The 21,554-nt window shown below is 32.0% G+C and overlaps 1 protein-coding gene across 3 annotated transcripts in view; it reads left to right on the top strand.

Annotated features, from left to right (window-relative positions):
• Positions 1–263: 263 nt before the first annotated feature.
• The window catches only part of LOC143045887 (fidgetin-like protein 1), a 28,167-nt gene continuing 6,876 nt past the window's right edge, over positions 264–21,554 (top strand). Inside the window, exons 1-16 of one of the 3 annotated variants that reach the window (XM_076218710.1) lie at positions 278–339; positions 3,032–3,121; positions 5,139–5,316; positions 5,779–5,864; positions 6,994–7,047; positions 8,146–8,228; positions 9,585–9,864; positions 10,339–10,385; positions 10,754–10,873; positions 11,407–11,498; positions 11,922–11,981; positions 12,586–12,718; positions 13,771–13,871; positions 14,169–14,248; positions 19,405–19,475; positions 20,034–20,195. In XM_076218710.1, the coding sequence (XP_076074825.1) occupies positions 5,168–5,316; positions 5,779–5,864; positions 6,994–7,047; positions 8,146–8,228; positions 9,585–9,864; positions 10,339–10,385; positions 10,754–10,873; positions 11,407–11,498; positions 11,922–11,981; positions 12,586–12,718; positions 13,771–13,871; positions 14,169–14,248; positions 19,405–19,475; positions 20,034–20,195 (1,518 nt within the window). In that variant the 5' untranslated portion in view covers positions 278–339; positions 3,032–3,121; positions 5,139–5,167. Of the gene's footprint in view, positions 340–3,025; positions 3,146–5,138; positions 5,317–5,778; positions 5,865–6,993; positions 7,048–8,145; positions 8,229–9,584; positions 9,865–10,338; positions 10,386–10,753; positions 10,874–11,406; positions 11,499–11,921; positions 11,982–12,585; positions 12,719–13,770; positions 13,872–14,168; positions 14,249–19,404; positions 19,476–20,033; positions 20,196–21,554 lie in introns of those variants that run through there. The other 2 variants (XM_076218711.1, XM_076218709.1) reach the window with 2 other exon arrangements.

Here is a 21,554-nt window from a genome sequence, read left to right as displayed (position 1 = left end):
ATTGTTACGACTGTTACATTTCCATGTAACCGTAGCCAGTGCCTAATAAATATGTTTAATTTCATAATTCAATTTCCCCTTTCCCCCAACCAAAAAAAAAACCACCAAAAAACAAAACAAAACAAAAACAAAAAAAAACTGGTTAAGTTTGAATATATCGGTCGACCCGTGTACTAATTTTTCATATATCTATAATTTTTATGTCCTTTTGGGACTTTTCATCTCACTTTTTTTTGGTCTTTAGATGAACCCCTGAGAAAAAGTCTCCATTAAAGAGGCGATTTATAAATACGGCGCGAAATATTTGAGCTGAAAATCAAGACGACCAACCAGGTTAGCCAGTGGCGTAGCTTGCATGTATGCTCAGATGCTCAAGCATCCACATCATTTTGACAGGAAAAAATTATAAATAAAGATATGATCGCAGCAGTTAAACTCGGAGGTAACAAGGGTTAGGATATGAGGATAACATCCAATTATTTCCGATGAAGTATACGTGGTCTTTTATTAAGGATAATTTAGTTCATGTAATAAAACAAGATGGATAAATCGGAGGAAAGTGTTCTCGATTTTTAGCTCACCTGACCTGAAGGGTCGAGTGAGCTTTTCCCATCACGTGGCGTCCGTCGTCCGGCGTCCGTAAACTTTTACAAAAATCTTCTCCTCTGAAACTACTGGGCCAAATTTAACCAAACTTGGCCACAATCATCCTTGGGGTATCTAGTTTTAAAAATGTGTCCGATGACCTGGTCATCAAACCAAGATGGCCGCCATGGCTAAAAATAGAACAGAGGGGTAAAATGTATATTTTGGCTTATATCTTTAAAACCAAAGCATTTAGAGCAAATCTGACGGGGTAAAATTGTTGATCAGGTCAACATCTATCTGCACTGAAATTTTCAGACGAATCGGACAACCTGTTGTTGGGTTGCTGCCCCTGCATTGGTAATTTTTAGGAAATTTTGCAGTTTTTGGTTATTATCTTGAATACTATTATAGATAGAATTAAACTGTTAACAGTAATAATGTTCAGCAAAATAAGACCTACAAATAAGTCAACATGACCAAAATTGTCAGTCAACCTCTTAAGGAGTTATTGCCCTTTATAGTTAATTTTAACAACTTTTTCGTCATTTTTGGTAACTTGTACAAAAAATATTCTTCTCTGAAACTACTAGGCCAAATTTAATCTAACTTGGCCACAATCATAATTGTGGTTTATAGTTTAAAAAATGTGTCCGATGACCCAGCCTACTAAACAAAATTGCCGACATGGCTAAAATTAGAACATAGTGGTAAAATGCAGTTTTTGCTTTATGTCTTTGAAACAAAGACATTTAGAGCAAATCTTTCAAGATTTAAATGTCCATCAGAATAAGAAATATTCCCTCAGAAATTTTCATATGATCCTACAACCCGTTGTTGGGTTGCTGCCCTAAAATTGGTAATTTTAAGGAAATTTTGCAGTTTTTGGTTATTATCTTGAATACTATCATAGATAGAGATAAACTGTAAACAGCAATAATGTTCAGCAAAGTAAGATCTACAAATAAGTCAACTTGACCAAAATTGTCAGAGAACTCCTTAAGGAGTTATTGTCCTTTATAGTCAATATTGAACAACTTTTCGTCATTTTTATAACTTCTTTTCTAAAACTGTGGGCCAAATTTAACAAAACTTGGCCACAATCATTACTAGGGTATCTATTTTAAAAAAGTGTCTAATGACCCGGCCTACCAACCAAGATGGCTGACATCAGTAAATACAGTAACAGGTGAGCGACACAGGCTCTTGAGAGCCTCTAGTTTTTTTTCGTAAAAAGATTACGTCGTCGGCTACGGCAAGTGCAGAGGACGATGCACAGATCCTCGGACATGTTTCATCTGAAATTGAGCCTAGCGGAGCGATGGCTTCTACAACTGACAACATAACTGACAACTAATATAAACCACCATATCCTGATATCGTTTCCTGTGACATGAAAGACGACGTGAAAAAAAACTAATCTATAACATGCCAAGAAATCCTCGCTAAAAATTCCGGTCGACTCCTACGGCAGTCATTAGTAGCTAAAGATTTGATTTCATTCAAGAAATTAATTTATGACCTTCATGTACGTGTCGCTTAGAACACGGCCATATACCAAATGGTCAATATTAATCATCCATGTAATTTGCTCTATGGGATATTTGCAGAATTTCAACGGAGGCAATTTCTTGGCATGTAGAGTGTGATCATTCCTAGGCTTATCAGTTAATTCCATTTTCTATCTAGGTCCACATATTAATTTTATTTTCAATAAAAGAACAAAGTTTCTATGTTCCCTGTATTGCACTTATTTTATGTAACCAAGGAACAAGGGCAATAACTAATAAAAAATAATGTTTTTCCTTTTCCTTTTATTTTTTAATGAAGAAATAAAAGCTTCAGAGAAAATGCAATGGGATTTCCGTTATAATTTATATTTCAAAAGGTCAAAGCTTAGGACTTATTTTCGAAATTGTCATTGCTGATGATATAAAAATCTGGCAAGAATTGTACACATGAGAGTGCAAACCAGACCGGATGGACGGACACCAGGAATTTCGATGATGTCCCCTGCGACGCGTTAATGGAGTCACTTCAGTTCCTGTATTCCGAAGTGAAGCTGTGATAGGCCGTTTTTTGAGAAATGCTAGGAAAGGGGATCACTTTAGTTCCTTTATACAGAAGTGCCGCTGTGATGGGGCCGTTTATGAGATGTCAAATATAAGATTGGTGGGAAATTTTTTACATCAAATAAATAAATTATGAATTACATTCAATTTAAATTTCGAGAAAACATTAAAATTTTGTTTGAAATATAATTATATGAATTGGTGGGTATTTTGAAATTAAACAAAAATCTAACCAGTGTCGGATTCAAAGGGAGTACATGTGCTTACAGGAACAATGTCTGAAAAAAAAATATAATTTTCTGCATAAAAAAAGTTTAAAAAAATTTCGGCGAAGGCATCCACATCATTTCAACCCTGGCTACGCCACTGTTAGCTAACTCCCCACAGCCGGATGAAGGAAAGGATGGAAAGATGCAGTACAAATTTTGTTCTTTGAACGTTATAATGTCGCTTTCTGATTAAAAGTAATTCAGAAAAAATGCCCATAGGTGAACGACTTACCAACATAGCTGGATATGCATTCATTTTTAATAGAAATTATGACGTCCTTTATAGCACGAAGGACGATATAAAAAGAAATATGAATTTGAGGCAAAAGACATGGTCTCGAATAATTATAGGTGGTCTGATCCCTGATCCCACTTATATTTACGAGGAAATCCTGTATCCTGCTTCTTGTTGCCACAATATAAGGCATATAGTAACTTCCTGTGTCCCACCAGTCTTCGTTTGCCCTATTCACACTTAGCTATTCGACTTTCACATGTCACACTTTTAAAAAATCAGCCAATCACACATCACTCTTAGACCCTAATCTTCAATCTTTGTCGTGATGGCAGGGTAATCTTTAATAGTTATCCCACAAGGCCAGAGGGTGATCTAACACTGACACACCAAGTCCGAATGGGATAACTATTTTACATCCCAGCTGTTAGATTAGACGGAAAACCATTTACAAGTCATAAAATCTAGTTTAGAATGCCATACAACCATTATAATATACTTTATATATTACTATATCATGTATACCCTTAATGACCCTCAAACACGATGAGTAGATATCAAATAATGTCAACTCGCCCTACTTGCCAATCCCCCACACTATATCGCCACTTTATAAAAAAATCGCCCACTCTTGTTTACCGACTCGCCCCACTTTTGAAAAAGTGTAAAATCAAATTGAACAATCAGTCTGAAAGCTCGCTTATTCATGTTATTAACAAAAAAGGTTTAAAAACCACTGAATAAAGGTTTTATACATGTAACTCGCCCCTCTTATAAAAAGATCTTGCTTCCTTTAAGCATGTCAAATTACTATTAATTCGTATCCCAGTCGTCCTGGTGTAGTGGTATGTGTCGTGGCTTGATATGCTAAAGGTCTAGAGTTCGAATCCCAGCATATACACTGGATTTTTTCTACATGAATTTTGATAGATAGTCTTTTCCTTATAATTAATTATAAGTTTTATAGTGGATTTTACATTCCCGCCAAAATGTTACAGAACAAAGGAAAGCATGCATAACAAAGAAACTCAAACTGGGGTGATTTTGTAGGGGTGATCCGGCTCAGATCACCCCTGTAAGAACAAAGGAGCTGGGATGTAACTCTTGTAAATTATCCTCTCTTGTAAAATTATAATCACTTATATAGTTTTTCCTTTGTACTTAAATTAGACACACATTATAGATATAAGAAGATGTGGTATAAGTGCTAATGAAAACAGCTCTCTATCCAAGTCACAATTTGTAAAAGAAAAATTTATATAGGTCTAAGTAGGGTCTTCAGTGCAGAGTCTTGGCTCATACGGAACAGTAAAAATGTAAGCTATAGACAATAAGAGAGGGCCCAAAAATTGCTACCGGTAGTTTAAAACCGCTCAACATGTTCAAACAGGAAAACCAATGGTCTAATCTTTATAAAAAATGGGAAACTACATTTGTGTAAAATCACTTATGAACCACATCAACAATTTTAGACAACTACTGAACATCAGGAGTCGATTTCACAAAAAAAATTACGACTAAGATTGATCATAAGTATACTGAATTATGCATGACTTAAGACCAATCTTAGTCGTAAGTTTTTTTGTAAAACCAACTCCAGGTTCCCAACCTAAGACAGGTGCAAACAAATTAATCCGGTTAAAAAGTTTTAATAAGGTATATGTACATGTACCAACCTTCACCCTTACCAGAAACAATAGTGTAGCATGTGTTCATCACAACATAGAAAAACACAGTATAAAATATCAATTGAAATGGCATTACTATTGAAATGGCATAACTTCTTTGTCATTTGGTCTCGTGTGGAGAGTTGTTTCATTGGCAATCATACCACATCTTATTTTAATTAGTAAATTGTATGTGGTATGCTTTTGATAACTTTTCTTTATTAAAGTTTATTTTGAATAAATGTGGTAACAAATATCATAAAAATATACACAACTGTATTTGAAGATATTAAATACTTATTTTTTTTAGGAAAATTAAATCATAAAAACCTAACAAGAATGGACAGAGCGGAGTTAGGAAAGCAGTTTTTAAATCAGTTCCAAAGTACTTTATTCTCCAGTAAACTAGAGGATGGTACTGCCACAGAAAAAGCAGACCTTTTGAGGAGGACAATGATGGAGTTAAAAGTGGCAAACAATGTTAATTTGTAGGTTTTTACTATATAAACATGATTACAAATAACTTGTACAAGAAAAAAGCATATATATAATATATACATAACATCTGAAAATATGTGCAAAGAATGTAATTGACTTGTTGCTTGAAATATTCTTGATTAACACAGTATAAAAAGACAATGGTAAATGTATATATACAATGTATGTACATCATGTATATATACAATGTATGTACATCATGTATATATACAATGTATGTACATCATGTATATATACAATGTATGTACATCATGTACATCATGTAGTTCCTTGCAAGATGAACCACATGTACAGTACATATTTTTAGCCAGCCAGGTAATCCAGTAGACTACATCAGGTCATGCTTTCAATATGTATTAATTTAAACCCTGTCCCAAGTTGTTATGTCTTTGAATTGGAATAGTGTGTGTAGTGGCATATTTAATGAAATATTTTGTTATTTGTATATTTAGAGTAACAGATGATAGTTGTGGTCTTCTCTTGAAGAAATACGAGGATTCATATGCAGCTATTGTAGACTCCATGGAGGAAAATAATGGTAGGAGAACTGTTATTCTTTTTATTCACGCAGTGAAGAAGTTTTTGTTATAAATTTAATCTACCATTATGAACCAAAAAAGAGGGAGTTCACATGACAAAATTTCAAAATGGACGAGTCTTTGCTGGTTTAAATATATAGAAAAATTATCATTGAAAATAAAAGTGAGAGTCTCCTTTTATAATTATGCAATCTAAAGATTAAAATTCACATTTCTAGTATAGTCATAGTCATAGTACTTATTTCATGTGACATTGATAAGTTGAGAATAAATTTTACAAAAGATGACCATACAAATGTATACATGTGCCTTCATACAGCAACAGGTTTTTGAATTGAAACACTTACAATGTGATTAAATGCTTTGTTATTGAAAAGTGAGAACAAAAAGAGATGCTAATTAATGTATCTATGAGAGGTACACTTTTAGTTCCATTTGGATGTTTTAATCTATTTTCATATATTTTTATTATACCCCCGCTTTAAAAAAGGGGGGGTATACTGTTTTACCTCTGTCTGTCAGTCCGTCCGTCCATCAGTCCGTCCGTCCGTCAGTCAGTCCGTCCCACAAAACTTTCGTCACATTTTTCTCAGGAACTACACATTCATCCTTTCTGTAATTTGGTATCAACATTTATATATGTCAGCCATACCGTGTGATGCGTTTTCAGATTCATCACTTGACAACTTCCTGTTTACCGAACACTTGTATGATTTTACACATGATAGCCAAATTGAAAATTTTCGTCACATTTTTCTCAGGAACTACAATACAAGGATTTCTGAAATTTGGTTTCAGGATTTATATAAGTCAGCTTTACCGTGTGATGCGTTTTCAGATTCATCACTCGACAACTTCCTGTTTACCGAACACTTGTATCATTTTACACATGATAGCCAAGTTGAAAATTTTCGTCACATTTTTCTCAGGAACTACAATACAAGGATTTCTGAAATTTGGTTTCAGGATTTATATAAGTCAGCTTTACTGTGTGATGCGTTTTCAGATTCATCACTCAACAACTTCCTGTTTACCGAACACTTGCATATTTTTACACTATTAATATTATCCACTTGCGGCGGGGTATCATCAGTGAGCAGTAGCTCGCAGTTTCACTTGTTATTTTAGGTTTGAATAACTATGCAGAAGGAGCATTGGCAATATGCAGTCGTTTTAAAAATGGTAAGATGATTATCTATACTAATATTATTCTTACAGCAGAGAAAATTTAGGGAACCATTTATTTATACATTGTAGTCATTTTCAATTTTTGGCAACATCTGTGGACTTTTTTTCAGCTAAATTCTTAAAGGGAACATCTTTATTAAATATTGATGTTGTTGATATGAAAATGTTGGGATAAAATGACGATATCCTAATACAGGTAAACGTCACAAATAAGGTTAAAATATTTATTTTATTGAGGTGTTGAAGCATTGTCTGAAGCACATTTTGTTTGAAGTCATGGAAGTGTAAAAGCATTTTTTATTTAAAAAAAAAATGCACACAAACAACTCTGTTACAATCATTAATTATATATAAACAGTATACAAAGAAGCTTTCAATATGTTTGATTTATATCATTTCCAACTCTAGAAATACTCTTTACTTCTCATGTCATTTAAACATCTTATAAGCTAGCTGGTTCCCTGTATCTTTGAACTGATAAAGGAATAGTGACTGCATGACAAATTCAAATGTCTTTATTCTTATGTAGATAATTTTGTCATTTAAAAACAGTTATCGAAGCAGTCCTGAGGAATTTATCCCTATTTGAATATTCATCCCTTAGCTCGACAAATTGATATAGATTTTATACAAACTCACAAATGAGGTAAAAAAACGTAACCAATCACTTTGACCGAAAGATAAAGATTGTAAATATAATCAACTCTATTCTAATAACTACATTTTTATGTTACATGTACAACCATCCAATGAATATTGAGCATGCTTTTCGTTAGTTTTTCAATGCATTATTTTAACATTTCCACAGGCAGCACGTGTTGTTATGAAGTTGAAATGCCTTTTACTGTTGTCAGTCAAACAAAGTTAAATATAAATACAATGTAAAAATGTTAAAATGACTTTTTGATCAGGGACCTGAATGTCCAGCATGTCAGACATACATGGCCAGCATTTTTAAGACTTTGTTGCAGTGTGCACAGTGATTCTTAAAGGGATATTTTTTTTTAATTTGCACATTTAAATATACTCAATATAATTCATTTCCAATTGTTTATCTATAAGATTTAAAAAAAGATTATCTGTTTATTTCAGAAAGTCATAATTGGAAGTCAAGTCTCTCTATAGACAAGATAAAGCAGATGGATTGTTACAAAAATATAACAGAAAAAAATAAGGTAAAATATAGGTTAAGTATCACGAGATAAAAAAAAAAAATAACCAAATCAGTCCATAATTATTATTTTAATAAAAAGAAGGCAAATTTAACATGACAGTTCAGTAACTTCAGTTAGATTTTATTTTATCAAGGAATTTACACAATGGATTTGTGAATATAAAAGTAAAGAGATGTGGTATGATAGCCAATGAAACAACTCTCTACAACAGACCAAATGACATAGAAATTAACAACTATATGTCATTGTACCACCTTCAACAATGAGTAAAATTCATACCACATAGACAGCTATAAAAGGCCCATGAAATGACAAATGTAAATCAATTCAAACAAAAAACAGATATGATAAACAGCAATAAATGATAACACTGAATTACAGGCACATACAGAATACAGGGATTAAACTAGTTCAAAGGCCCAACCCTCCCATAGCCTAGGACAGTGGTGTAACATAACTGTTTAACAGAAGCTATACAAACTGTTGAATAGGACTTAACTTATCTGAGGGAAACAAAGGCCAAATAAAAATATATGTGTGGTTCCAGTAACCCGACCGACCCAAGAATTTTTTTTTTTCATTTTTGAAAAATAAATTTTCAAACGATCAAATTTTGAGGATTGTGAATTAAAATAATTAAATTCATAGATTTCTGTCATCTGAATTTCCATCACAAGTATCTTTTTTGGCTAAAATGAAACAATTCATAACAGAATGCAACAAAATTAATTAAAAACGTATCATAACTGGTTATTTTACAACCAAACACATGTAAAAATGGCGGACTTCCGGTTGGGGCGTGTATAATATCAGAAACAATTTCGGTAAACACACGATTTTTTTCCGGATTTTGACATTAAAAAAAAATTTTAAAAAAAAAAATTTGTTGACCTACCGACCCTATTTTTTAAAAGTATGTAACTGGAACCACACATATATTTTTATTTGGCCAAATCAGAAATAAATCTAACAATAACAGAGAAGAAGTGGCAGAGAGCACATCCCCACAACAAAAAGACACTAAGTACAGATCTGAGAGTACAGACAGTTACTGACAGCTAGTTCAAAGCCAATAACAACTAATAAAAATCTGAGGCCATCATGGCTTGGAATTGTTTACCCCTTGCAAACACCCTTCTCACCTCCCTTTAGCATCAAAACATGATTGAAAATTATCTGTATCAATACTCATAATCATAACAACGCCTGAATATTTTGCCATAGCTTTAACACACCTCAGATATAAAATATCTCAAGTGGTATAACTGTTAAATGAGCACTTCATGTTGCCAAAATCTGTCAATCATAGTTTTTAGGTAATTATATATCCTGTTGGTTTTTTTAATCATTTTTCAGAAAATATCAGACAAACTTGTTCCTCCACAAATGGTAAACAAAATACTGTCAACTGAATCAAAGGAGGATCCTATACAGGGAACCAGTAATCCAACTTTTGCAACTGGGTTTTCAAAACCAGATCAACAGACTTCAAAACAAGGACCACAATTCAATCAGAAAATTGACAGTCAAAGGGAGAGCAGTAATACTGGACAGAAAAATGGATGGAGTTTTAACAATAGAAAACCATTATTTTCTGGAGTTCAGCAGTCATTTTCCTCTGATAACATTCAGCAAAGTAGGTTTATATAATTTATCTCTGTGATATTAAAATGAATTGATGTCAGATAATTTTATTGAAGTAACAAACGACTCTGCACTGGCATAGCTCAGGTATCTTTGAGTTTTATCCACAAACGTTTTGTTAGATATTTCCACATTGACCAGGAAAGTCTGTTCTTATTACAAGTACAATCTTTTCTTCCTTTGTTTTTTTTTTAATACCTCAATTTTAAAACACAACAAAATGGAAATTAAAAGTTCAAATTTTTTCAAGATTACCTAGTAGGCTAACTACCATGACTAAGTTTCTTATAGATCATGTACTTTCTGTTAGTAAATTATTTTTTGCATGAGAAAAAAAAAGGACATATAATGGAAAATAAGTAATTAAATGTGGTCTGAAGCCAAATCACAATGTATCCAAAATTTTCAGGCTTTAATGAAATTTCATTTCCTATAAACATTTATTATATTCTTGTATACTACACAGATTCTGCCAGACCAAGTTATAGTGGGAGCTATCAGAGAAAAAATGAGGTAAAATATGTTTTGTTAGTTATACATGTTATCTTTGCTGCTTTTTAGCAACTGTATATTTATATAAAGGTCCATCTCAAACTGAAATATAAGAAAATATTCAATTTCACCTAATGGTATCATTTTACATCAATCTAATTAAAAAAAAACTCATGCAAGTCATAGAGTTGTTGAACATTTTCACATGGCAAAGGCCGTTGAAATTCTATCCCAAGTGTTAGCTAAGGATGAAATTAACAAAGAGAAGAGACATTTTAGTAGGTATTGTAATAAGAAAACATTTTTTTTCAAATTTTCTTTTAACTGATACTGCAAAGATGATACCTGTTAAAATTCTTAATCTATGTTACTTACTTTCCTATTTTTAGAACTTTTCTAGTGGAGTAAAACGTCCACTGAACAATGAAGATGAGAGAGAGGAAGACAATACAAGAGATAATCCTGCACCAGGAGGGTTTAATGTGTTCAAAACTGCCAAGGAACAGTTGGTAAATATGTTAAAATAAAAAAAAAACAATGTTCTTTGGTATTTAAACAACTTAAAAAGAGTTAGCAATTACACTAACAACAGTTTATGTAAGTTTGTCATCTTTGTTCTCAAATGAATACAGATTCTTACTGAAACTAACAAATTTGTATGCAGAATTGCAATTTATTTGTGAGACTTTTCAATAATATGAGAAAAACAATCTATTTGATGGGATAAACATTTTGTTTTTAGCACAGAAAATTTTCTGATAAATTAAAAAAAGAAAAGCTTTTCTTAATAAGGTGAGCTACAATTTATTGTAATATGTAATAGAATACACATTTTGTTAAATAGCACTGTTTTCTCTTGCTCCCTTACAAGATCAAGAGGCATATTCTATTCAGGTCTCTGTGTTCGTCCATTAGTTTATTAATTTTGCAGTTAGTTTTTTTATCATCTGTTTGTCCCTTTAATATCATTTGCACTGTTGTTTAATTTTTCCTGATAGTGCATTGGCCAACAGATTTTTACATACATGACCTTTATTTTCAGGCTATTGATAATCACAAGAAGTTTGGTCGAGGGAAAGGATCAGTTGGTTCATCATCATATGGTAATGCTAAAAAATCTCTAGGAAGTACTAGGTAAGAATAGTTCTTATATTTAGTTTCAAACTTCAATACTGAATATAGAGTAAGAGTAATTCAGATTTGTATGCCCCATCTAGGGGCATTATGTTTTTTGGTCTGTGTGTCTGTCCATCTGTCTGTCAAGGTAGTTTTTGATTAAGTAGAAATCCAATCAACTTGAAACTTAGTACACATGTTCCCTATGACAAGATCTTTCTAATTTTAATGCAAAAATAGAGTTTTCCACAATTTTACGGTCCACTGAACATAGAAAATAATAGTGAGAGTGGGTCATCCATGTACTTTAAGCATTCTTTTTTCCCAAAATTTCTAAAAATCGATTGATGTGCTCAAATAAATTGAAAAATTACCATTGTTCCTCTTATTTTGAATTTGCTATGCCATGTAGTTTAACTTTTTTAAAACTCTTTATTCCAGGAGAGGATTTAACAGCAAATTCATTCCTCCAATCCCTAACAGAGAAGAAGATGAAGAAAGGTATGTCTATTAAGAAAAAATATTGAAATAAAATATGGCATTGGTGGCCAGGTGGTTTAAGTAATTCACCTACAGCCATCAGTAGCTTGTCAAGATGTTTTGAGTTCAAACCTTGATTGGGGCAGGTGCTATACTGAAGATACTATACCTTCCACCACAGATATAAACTGGTCACTATGATAAGCCAAGTGAGCTAAAACGTCAAATATAATCAATCAATCAGGATAGTCATCAAGATACTAAGCCCTAAGAAAAAAGCAAAACAACAACAGACAAAAATAGCAGTTCTATATTTGGAATTAAAAGACCTTGCAAGTGATCTTAGGAATCTCTTGTTTTGTCATGAAACAAGCAGTCATTCTGACACACTTTATATTTCTTGATGGTAATGATCAAATGCTTTACATGTTTTACATGCTGCTATGGATATAAGTTCTGTGTTGTTTTCATTGTTTTGACTACTGTATAACTTCTCTACAATATAAGAGTTAAAGAGAGCATGAGGCAAACATATTATTACACAAATTATTCCAGAAAAAATGATTTCATTTATATTCAAAATCAGATTTAAGGAAAAGAATTGCTCTTCAACATTATTTTGTAGTGTTACTATGAATGCTGTTACTAAGTCAGTATTTGGTGGAGGGAAACCTTCGGGATCTAACAACACTGAGGAACCTACAGATGAAAGATTAAAAGGAATAGAACCTAAAATGATAGAGCTGGTCATGAATGAGGTAGGTTTTATAAGAGCTATTGTTTAAGGTTGAAATGAACAACTATAGGTCATAATACTGCCTTCAACAATAGGCAAAGCCCATACTGCATAGTCAGCTATTAAAGGCCCTAAAATGACATTGTAAAACAATTCAAACGAGAAAACTATCGGCCTAATTTAAGTATAAAAAGTGAATGAAAAACAAATATGTAACACATAAACAAACGATAACCACTGAATTACAGGCTCCTGACTTTGGACAGGCACATACATACAGAATGTGGCGGGGTTTAACATTTTAGCAGGATCCCAACCCACCCCCTAACCTGGGACAGTGGTATAACAATACAACATAGGAACAAACTATAAAAATCAGTTGAAAAAGGCTTAACTCATCAGATGGACAAAAATACAAGTGGAAGTGGACGGGTACTTGTACATCCCAACAACAAAAAAACAATAGGTACATATCTAAGAGTACTCACAGATAAATGATTGCTTGTTCAAAGCCTCTAACAATTAATAAAAAAATCATGCATCTAAGACTAAATTATCAATCTGTACACATCCAACATCCAATTGATTTCGTGTAAAGACGTCATAAACAGTCAGAGAAAAACATGACCTTGTGTAATGCCAAGATGCAGGTATTGAGAGATTGTAGATACATGAATGTGTATATGTATTTTCATTGGTATGTTTTACCACTGCAATTCTTTGTTTATGGGGGGAAATTCTAAGTGTACCTTTACTAAGAGGCTGCTATCCCTTTTCCCATATTTTAAGTAAAAAACTGCCTCTAGAGTATTTTTTTTTAATTTCTAAATTAAGAAAAAAGGTAAAAGCAGTTAAGAATTAAAACCCTAAAACTGTAATGGTTTAATTATAAACAATGTTTATTTGCACAGAAGATGGATATAAGCTTATAAAACAAGAAGTATATTACACAGCAGCAAGAAGATTGTTTTAGAAAAATCATATCTAAATAAACTTTGGATAAAGTAACAAAATGTTGAATTGATATGTATGCTGCATGCCTAGCAATAAAACAAAATATAATTTATTTGACAGATAATGGATTATGGACCCCAGATGACTTGGGATGATGTTGCTGGTCTAGAATTTGCCAAAAAAACAATAAAAGAAATAGTTGTGTGGCCAATGTTAAGACCGTAAGTATTTTTACTTTCGTAAATCCATTTAAAAGTCTGAAAGATTTTTTATTTGGTCTTGCTTTACTGACAAGTCATGGTCATTTACATATGCATCTAACAGGTTTCATTTATTAATTGAATAACAAATCTATAATTTTGTTTAAAAAATGGAAGTGTTTAGATTTTTTTTTAGACATTTCATTGTCATGTTTATTTTAATATTGAAAGTTATGGTTTAATATCAAATCTCATTCAACCAATATCAAAGTTATCATATTATCAGGAAAGTAAAATTCAATCTTTTTTTCTCTGTAGGGATATTTTTACTGGTCTAAGAGGCCCACCTAAAGGTCTCCTGTTGTTTGGTCCTCCTGGCACAGGGAAAACTCTCATTGGTAAGTTCATCTGTCCATCCTATTTTATTTCCTCACTCTTAACTTAAGTTTTTCTCATGCAAATTTTGTGAAACTCATACACAATGCCAAGAACAAAAACTTGCAGACAGAGTTTAAATTTGGTCAGAGTCAATAAATGTTCTAGAGTTATGTCCCTTTATAACTTGGAAAATTGCAAATGTTTTCATTTCTGCATTTTTACTTAAGTTTTCCTCATTCTTCTTTTATGAAACTCATACACAAAGCTCACAGAGAGTTTAAATTTGGACAGTGAGTAGCATACTATTCTAGAGTTATGCCCCTTTATCATGTTTATAACTTGGAAAATTGCATTTTTTTCATTTCCCACTCTAACCCAAGTTTTCCTCACCCTTATTTTATTAACTCATACATAAGGCTTACTACCAAAACCAGGAGACATATTTCGAATTTGGGAAATGAGACACTTACAGATCTAGTGTTATGCCCCTTTACAACTTAGAATTTTTTGTTCTCCACTGTAACTAATAGTTTCTTAAATCAAAATCTTATGAAACTCGTACACAATGGTAAGTACTACAACAGGCAAACTTCAAATTTGGGTTGTAAATAAAGGCAACAGTAGTATACGGCTGTTCAAAAGTCATAAATAGATTGAGAGAAAACAAATATAGGTTACAAACTAAAGCAGAGGGAAACACATCAACTATAAGAGGTAAACAACGAAACAACAGAAACACTGAAGTGAACAAAACACAAATGTAAAACATTAACTGTTTCTAGAGTTAAGCCTTATTTTAACCTGGAAAATTATTTTTAGCTTCAGTGGGGGCATCCAAATCCTTAGACACATTTTTGTCGATCCTTCGACTTTAGTCGAAAAAGCGAGACTAAGCGATCCTACATTCCGTCGTCGTCGGCGGCGTCCACAAATATTCACTCTGTGGTTAAAGTTTTTGAAATTTTAATAACTTTCTTAAACTATACTGAATTTCTACCAAACTTGGACAGAAGCTTGTTTATGATCATAAGAAAGTATCCAGAAGTAAACTTTGTAAAAATAAAATTCCATTTTTTCCATATTTTACTTATAAATGGACTTAGTTTTTCTGCGAGGAAACATCACATTCACTCTGTGGTTAAAGTTTTTAAAATTTTAATAACTTTCATAAACTATCCTTGATTTGTACCAAACTTGGACAGAAGCTTGTTTATGATCATAAGATAGTATCAAGAAGAAAATTTTGTAAAAATAAATTTCCACTTTTCCGTATTTTACTTATAAATGGACTTAGTTTTTTTGCCAGAAACAAAACATTCACTCTGTGGTTTAAGTTTTTAAAATTTTTATAATGTTCTTAAACTATCCTGGATTTCTACCAAACTTAGACAAAAGCTTGTTTCTGATCATAAGATATTATTCAGAAGTAAATTTTGTAAAAAAAAAATTCACTTTTTCCGTATTTTACTTATAAATGGACTTAGTTTTTCTTCCAGTTAACATTACATACAGTCTGCAGTTAAAGTTTATAAAACATTAGATTCATAAACTATCCTGGATTTTTTACCAAACTTGGAAGCTTCTTTCAATCAAAAGGCAGTATCGAGAGGGAAATTTTTATTGATGTTTTTCCTCATTTTTGTTGAGTCTGCGATTAACAGCAAAAGTAGGCGAGACACTGGGTTCCGTGGAACCCTTATGAATTTTTATTTTATTTTATCAACAACACCAAAAACCAAAGAAGATTACTGCAAAACAGAATGAAGCACAGAACCACACCACTTCATTTTCAAAATGAACTTGAAACATGACTAGTGTACCATAACCACAAATACACTAAAGATAAACACTCAATTTCCACAATGCCCTACATGTGTGCTACCATACATCCCACACTATTCCCGACGCAGTTGGAAGTAGTACCTCTTCAGACTGAGGCCAGTTGAAATGGTACGGAATGTCCAGTGAGGTGTTGTCCATTTTGAAAAAATGCTTACAATTCATTATTAACTTTTACTTTCATATTCATTTTAAAGTTGTCAAATCTATTAATGTGATGTTAAGTCTTGTTAACCTTTTTAAAACCCCATATGAGCCTCATTTTATGTACTTCTACACTTGTTTCCTATCATTAAACTGTCCTGAAGACACCACCATAAGTAGAGAAACATGTAGGCCGAAATAAAGCATTTCCTCACAGTAATTCAGGATGTTGTGTACATGTACAATAGATAATGTTTAAATTGTCATAATGTCATTCAAAAACCAATGTAGGATTTTTGTTATTGTTGTCTTTCACATGTGTGGAATAAAACAATGTTGTGATAAAACATACCAAACAAGAGTAAGCCTCTTTGAATAAAGGAATTAATTTGTTTTTAGTCTAATTTTAAGTTGTTTTTTTTATACGCCTGTCAAAAAATTTTGACTGCACGTATTATGGTATACAAATGTCTGGCGTCCGTCGCACCGTCTGTCCGTCCGTATACTCCCCTGTCTGTCTGGCATAAACATGTCGCACCGTAACTTGAAAACAACTTATCCAAATTTCATGAAACTTAATATAGTTGTTTCTTATGATGGTCAAAGGATCTGTATACTTTTTGGTCAAAATAAGATTAAAACTTTTTGAGTTACAGGACTTTGTGTTTTTTGTCAAACCTGCCACTTTTGTTGCAGAAAGTTTGACATAGGGATAGTAATCCGGCGGCAGCGTTAGCTACCTTCTTTAAAGCTTTATATTTTAGAAGGTGGAAGACCTGGTTGCTTCATACTTTGTATATGGATGCCTCAATGTAACGAAGTTTCCATCCGCCATTATATCCAATGTCCTTGACCTCATTTTCATGGTTCAGGGACTACTTGAAAAAAAAGTTAAGATTTTTTGTAATGTTAAATTCTCTCTTATTATAAGTAATAAGATAACTATATTTGGTGTGTGCGTACCTTGCAAGGTCCTCATGACATGCCCGTCAGACAGTTTTCACTTGACCTCAACCTCATTTCATGGATCAGTGAACAAGGTTAAGTTTTGGTGGTCAAGTCCATATCTCTGATACTATATGCAATAGGTCTAGTATATTCAGTGTATGGAAGGACTGTAAGGTGAAAATGTCCAACTGGCAGGTGTCATCTGACCTTGACCTCATTTTCATGGTTCAATAGTCAAAGTTAAGTTTTTGAGTTTTGGTCTTTTTTTCCAATACATCAATTATGTTTGGTGTATGGAAATATTTTATGATCTATATGTCAGTCTCCCAGGTATTATATGACCTTTTGACCTGATTTTCACGTTTGATTGCTCAGTGTTAAGTTTTTGTGTTTGGTCTGTTTTTCTTAAACTATAAGCAATAGGTCAATTATATTTGTTGTATGGAAGAATTGTTAGCTGTACATGCCTGCCTGGCATGGTTCATCTGACCTTGACCTCATTTTCATGGTTGATTGGTCAGTTTAGTTTTCTTGGTTAATGTGACAGTTGTAATAAAGCTTTATATTTAGGACTATCAATATAATATCAATGATTAGTAAAGAAGGCGAGACATTTCAGCGTGTACACTCTTGTACGGTAGTTTCACCTATATTCGTGGATATAAGACTATTCAAACGGAATGAGGTAAAACTAAAAAACAACCATTTGTTATAATGTTACCTTAGAATATTAAAATAATACAAGTTAGTTTGATTCTTTCCGTTAGTTAGTTTATTTGATATGACCTACATTTCTAGTGTACATAAATTGGTAAATGATGCCAAGCACATCACCTATTTTCGTGGAAAAAGTTTGTTCTAAGAATAACACAAAAAGAACACACAGTATGGATGCCTAGTGGTGAGCATATAATTGTAATTTCATACAAGCATATTTTTGTACATTTTCAAATCAGTGAAAGTAAAAACATTGTTTAAAGACCAAGTATTTAATTTAATTTTTATTGAGACTGAAAACCTTAAAAAAAATTAAAAAATTTGAAACACCAAAAAGAATAAGAAAATATTTTTTTTAACTTTTTAAAAATTATAAAAAATAATAAGTAACAAAATTGAATTAAAAGTTGCTAGTTACAGTTATTTTTACTTCCCATTAATTGTAGAAAAAATGAGGCTAAAGCTACAGTTCAGCTTTTTTTTCCCCCTTTTGAATCATGATTTTTTTCCCACAGAATATAAAGTTCACATTTATTAAATCAAGCAAATGTTCAAAACTCAAAAAATAGTCCGCCTGTTTATTAAGAACTATTAACAGTAAATGTTAAATATAAATAAAACTGAAAACAGTCAAACAATTTTTACAAATGTATATATCATTATCATTATTTCAGTTTCTTTCTGCTTATCTTTCTGCCTTTTGAGTTGAACCTGTAAAATATTAAGAAAATAAAAATAATAATTTTGTGATACAGAAATCTTGCCATTTTGTTTTTTAAATAAATAAGTAATAAGTCTTACCTTGCTTTGAAACGAAGGGATTCATTTTATATGTTGTTGTTGTAGGGATATCCTATAGCAATCAAATCATGCCATTGATGACGTCATAACAATAACACACATGCGAGATATTTAGGATTTCCGGAAGTCCATGAACTTATGTATCCACGAAATTATGTGACTAGACTGTATCACATGTTGCACCATATCTAAAAAACTATTTATGATTATTGCTTAAAACTTTACACACTTCTTAGTTATATCAATCTTAAGATCTGTATATTTTTTGGTGATGATTCAAAATTTTATTTTAGAGTTATTGAGTTTTTTTTGTAAAAAAAGGGTTGGGTTTCTTTTTCGTGCCATATCTCAAAAACAATTTATGATTCATGATTTTTGCTTTCAACTTCACACACTTCTTAGTTATATAATCTAAAGATCTGTATACTTTTTGGTGATGATTCAAAATTTTATTTTATAGTTATTGAATTTTTTGTAAAAAAAAAAGAGTTTTCACATGTGGCACTGTATCTCACAAACTATTTATTATTATTGCACAAAACTTCACACACTGGACGATGGAGGTGTATCATGCGCGCATTGCCTAGCTGTTTGATTTTGCTAAAAACTAAAATAAAATTGACTCACATTTATGTATTGGGAATACAGTGTTTAAGTTAAAGCAAAGTGAACTGTTTTTTTTTCTTGTATGACTCTGTAAAGAAAGTGTATGTATATATAATTTTAGGAAAATGTATAGCAAGTCAATCTAAGTCTACTTTCTTCAGTATAAGTGCTTCTTCTCTGACCTCAAAATGGGTAAGTGTATGTTGAAAATAGTATGTATAATCAGACTTCTAATAATTTTACTGAATTATACAGTGATGCACAGTTGTTTTTTCACAGGTAAAAATGAAATCATTGGAAATACAGTCTTGTATATACATGTACTTGGGTATAATTATTAGCTAATCTGCTTGCAACTCTGTTGATGTTTTTATGTCCAGAATAGAAAAAACTAAGTCTTGACCCTCCTATTTATATATGAAATATGTTGGTTTTTTTAATACTGATTTTATCAGCAAGAAAAAATCAAGTAGCTATGCAGGTGGAAAAACATCAAAACTGGTTAAAAATGTGCTTTTAAAAGCCAGGGAACACAAACTGGCTCTACTATTTATAGATTGTCATATTTAATATTTGATTATTAAAAGATTTTTTATATTCTTATGCATGTGAAGGGGAGATGATGGTTAGATTTTTGTTTGCAGTAGCCAGAGAACACCAACTAGCTATATAATACTGTTTATATACTGTCTTACTTGAAATGCTTATATGCAAGTCTATCTATTATTATTAAATTTTCTATATTCTAAGGTAGGAGAAGGAGAGAAGATGGTTAGAGCTTTGTTTGCGGTAGCCAGAGTACACCAACCAGCTGTAGTATTTATTGATGAAATAGATTCTTTATTATCCCAGAGATCTGATGGAGAACATGAAGCTTCCAGAAAAATTAAAACAGAATTCCTTGTTCAATTGGTAATCTATACTTCCTTGTTCAGTTGGTTATCTATACTTCCTTGTTCAATTGGTAATCTATACTTCCTTGTTCAATTGGTAATCTATTCTTTTTTGTTCAATTGGTAATCTATACGTCCTTGTTCAATTAGTATTCTATACTTTTTTGTTAAATTGGTAATCTATACTTCCTTGTTCAATTTGTGATCTTTACTTCCTTGTCCAATTGGTAATCTATACTCTTCCTTTTTCAATTGGTAATCTATTCTTTCTTGTTCAATTGGTAATCTATACTTCCTTGTTCAATTAGTAATCTATACTTCCCTGTTCAATTGGTATGTAGAGGTCCTCATAGTGGTTTATAAAATGTCAGTTCATTTCCAAATAGGACAACACCCCATGGGTGAACTGACATTTTATAAACCACTATGAGGACCTCTACGCAGACGTGCAAGAATAGCAGCTAACCACATCGTTAATAACTTTATTGACTAACTTTCACTTTTAACTATACTAGATTCTTATTTTAATTTCACTTTCACTTTCTATTTATATATGAACCTCAATCACAGTGACTACGGAACATACCAGTCAAGATAAACATTTGTTTTTATTTCTATTTTTAACTTTTATTCTTGCTACATCATGAACACTGTTTTACATTTTCACTTTCACTTTTATTCTTTTACGTCATAATTAATACAACCGCATTATATACACTTTATGAACATGTAAACTCTGTAATATTGTCCTGATGATGCCGCATTAGCGGCGAAACATGTCGACTCAATAAAACTATCACCTTGCGGTAACCCAGATGTTGTTGTCTCTACATATTATATATATTTTTTTGTTCAATTGGTAATCTATACTTTCTTGTTCAATTGGTAATCTATACTTCCTTATTCAATTGGTTATCTATACTTCCCTGTTCAATTGGTAATCTATACTTCTTTGTTCGTTTGGTAATTTATACTTTCTTGTTCAATTGGTAATCTATTTTGTCTTGCATGTGGTGAAAATTAATAAGTAGAGACTTTATTACTTGTCTGATAGTGATACAAACATTTTGAAACTGTCGACAACAATTACCAAAAAGTATTATAACTTATCATTACTCTGTATTCTAACCAAAAGTAACAAAAGTTTGTTTGAGGTGTTTTGTGATGTGACCTTCTCAGTCATTGTTACCTCACTTTAAAGGTTTCATATGATATTGAACAAATAATTAGCATTTGTAATTTTTATAATAACTATCCTTTCATTATGGCATTAGATAGAGTTTTTCCCATATGGACATTTACAATTTTCACTTATGATATGTTTATAAAAGTTAATATTAGGTGTAACATGTGTTCCTAAAGAAGTACCATTGATGGT

This window comes from Mytilus galloprovincialis, chromosome 9 (genome assembly GCF_965363235.1).
Source record: "Mytilus galloprovincialis chromosome 9, xbMytGall1.hap1.1, whole genome shotgun sequence".
Lineage (NCBI taxonomy): Eukaryota > Metazoa > Mollusca > Bivalvia > Mytilida > Mytilidae > Mytilus > Mytilus galloprovincialis.
Note: the sequence above shows the minus strand (reverse complement) of the source record. Positions and strands in the feature narration are given on the sequence as shown.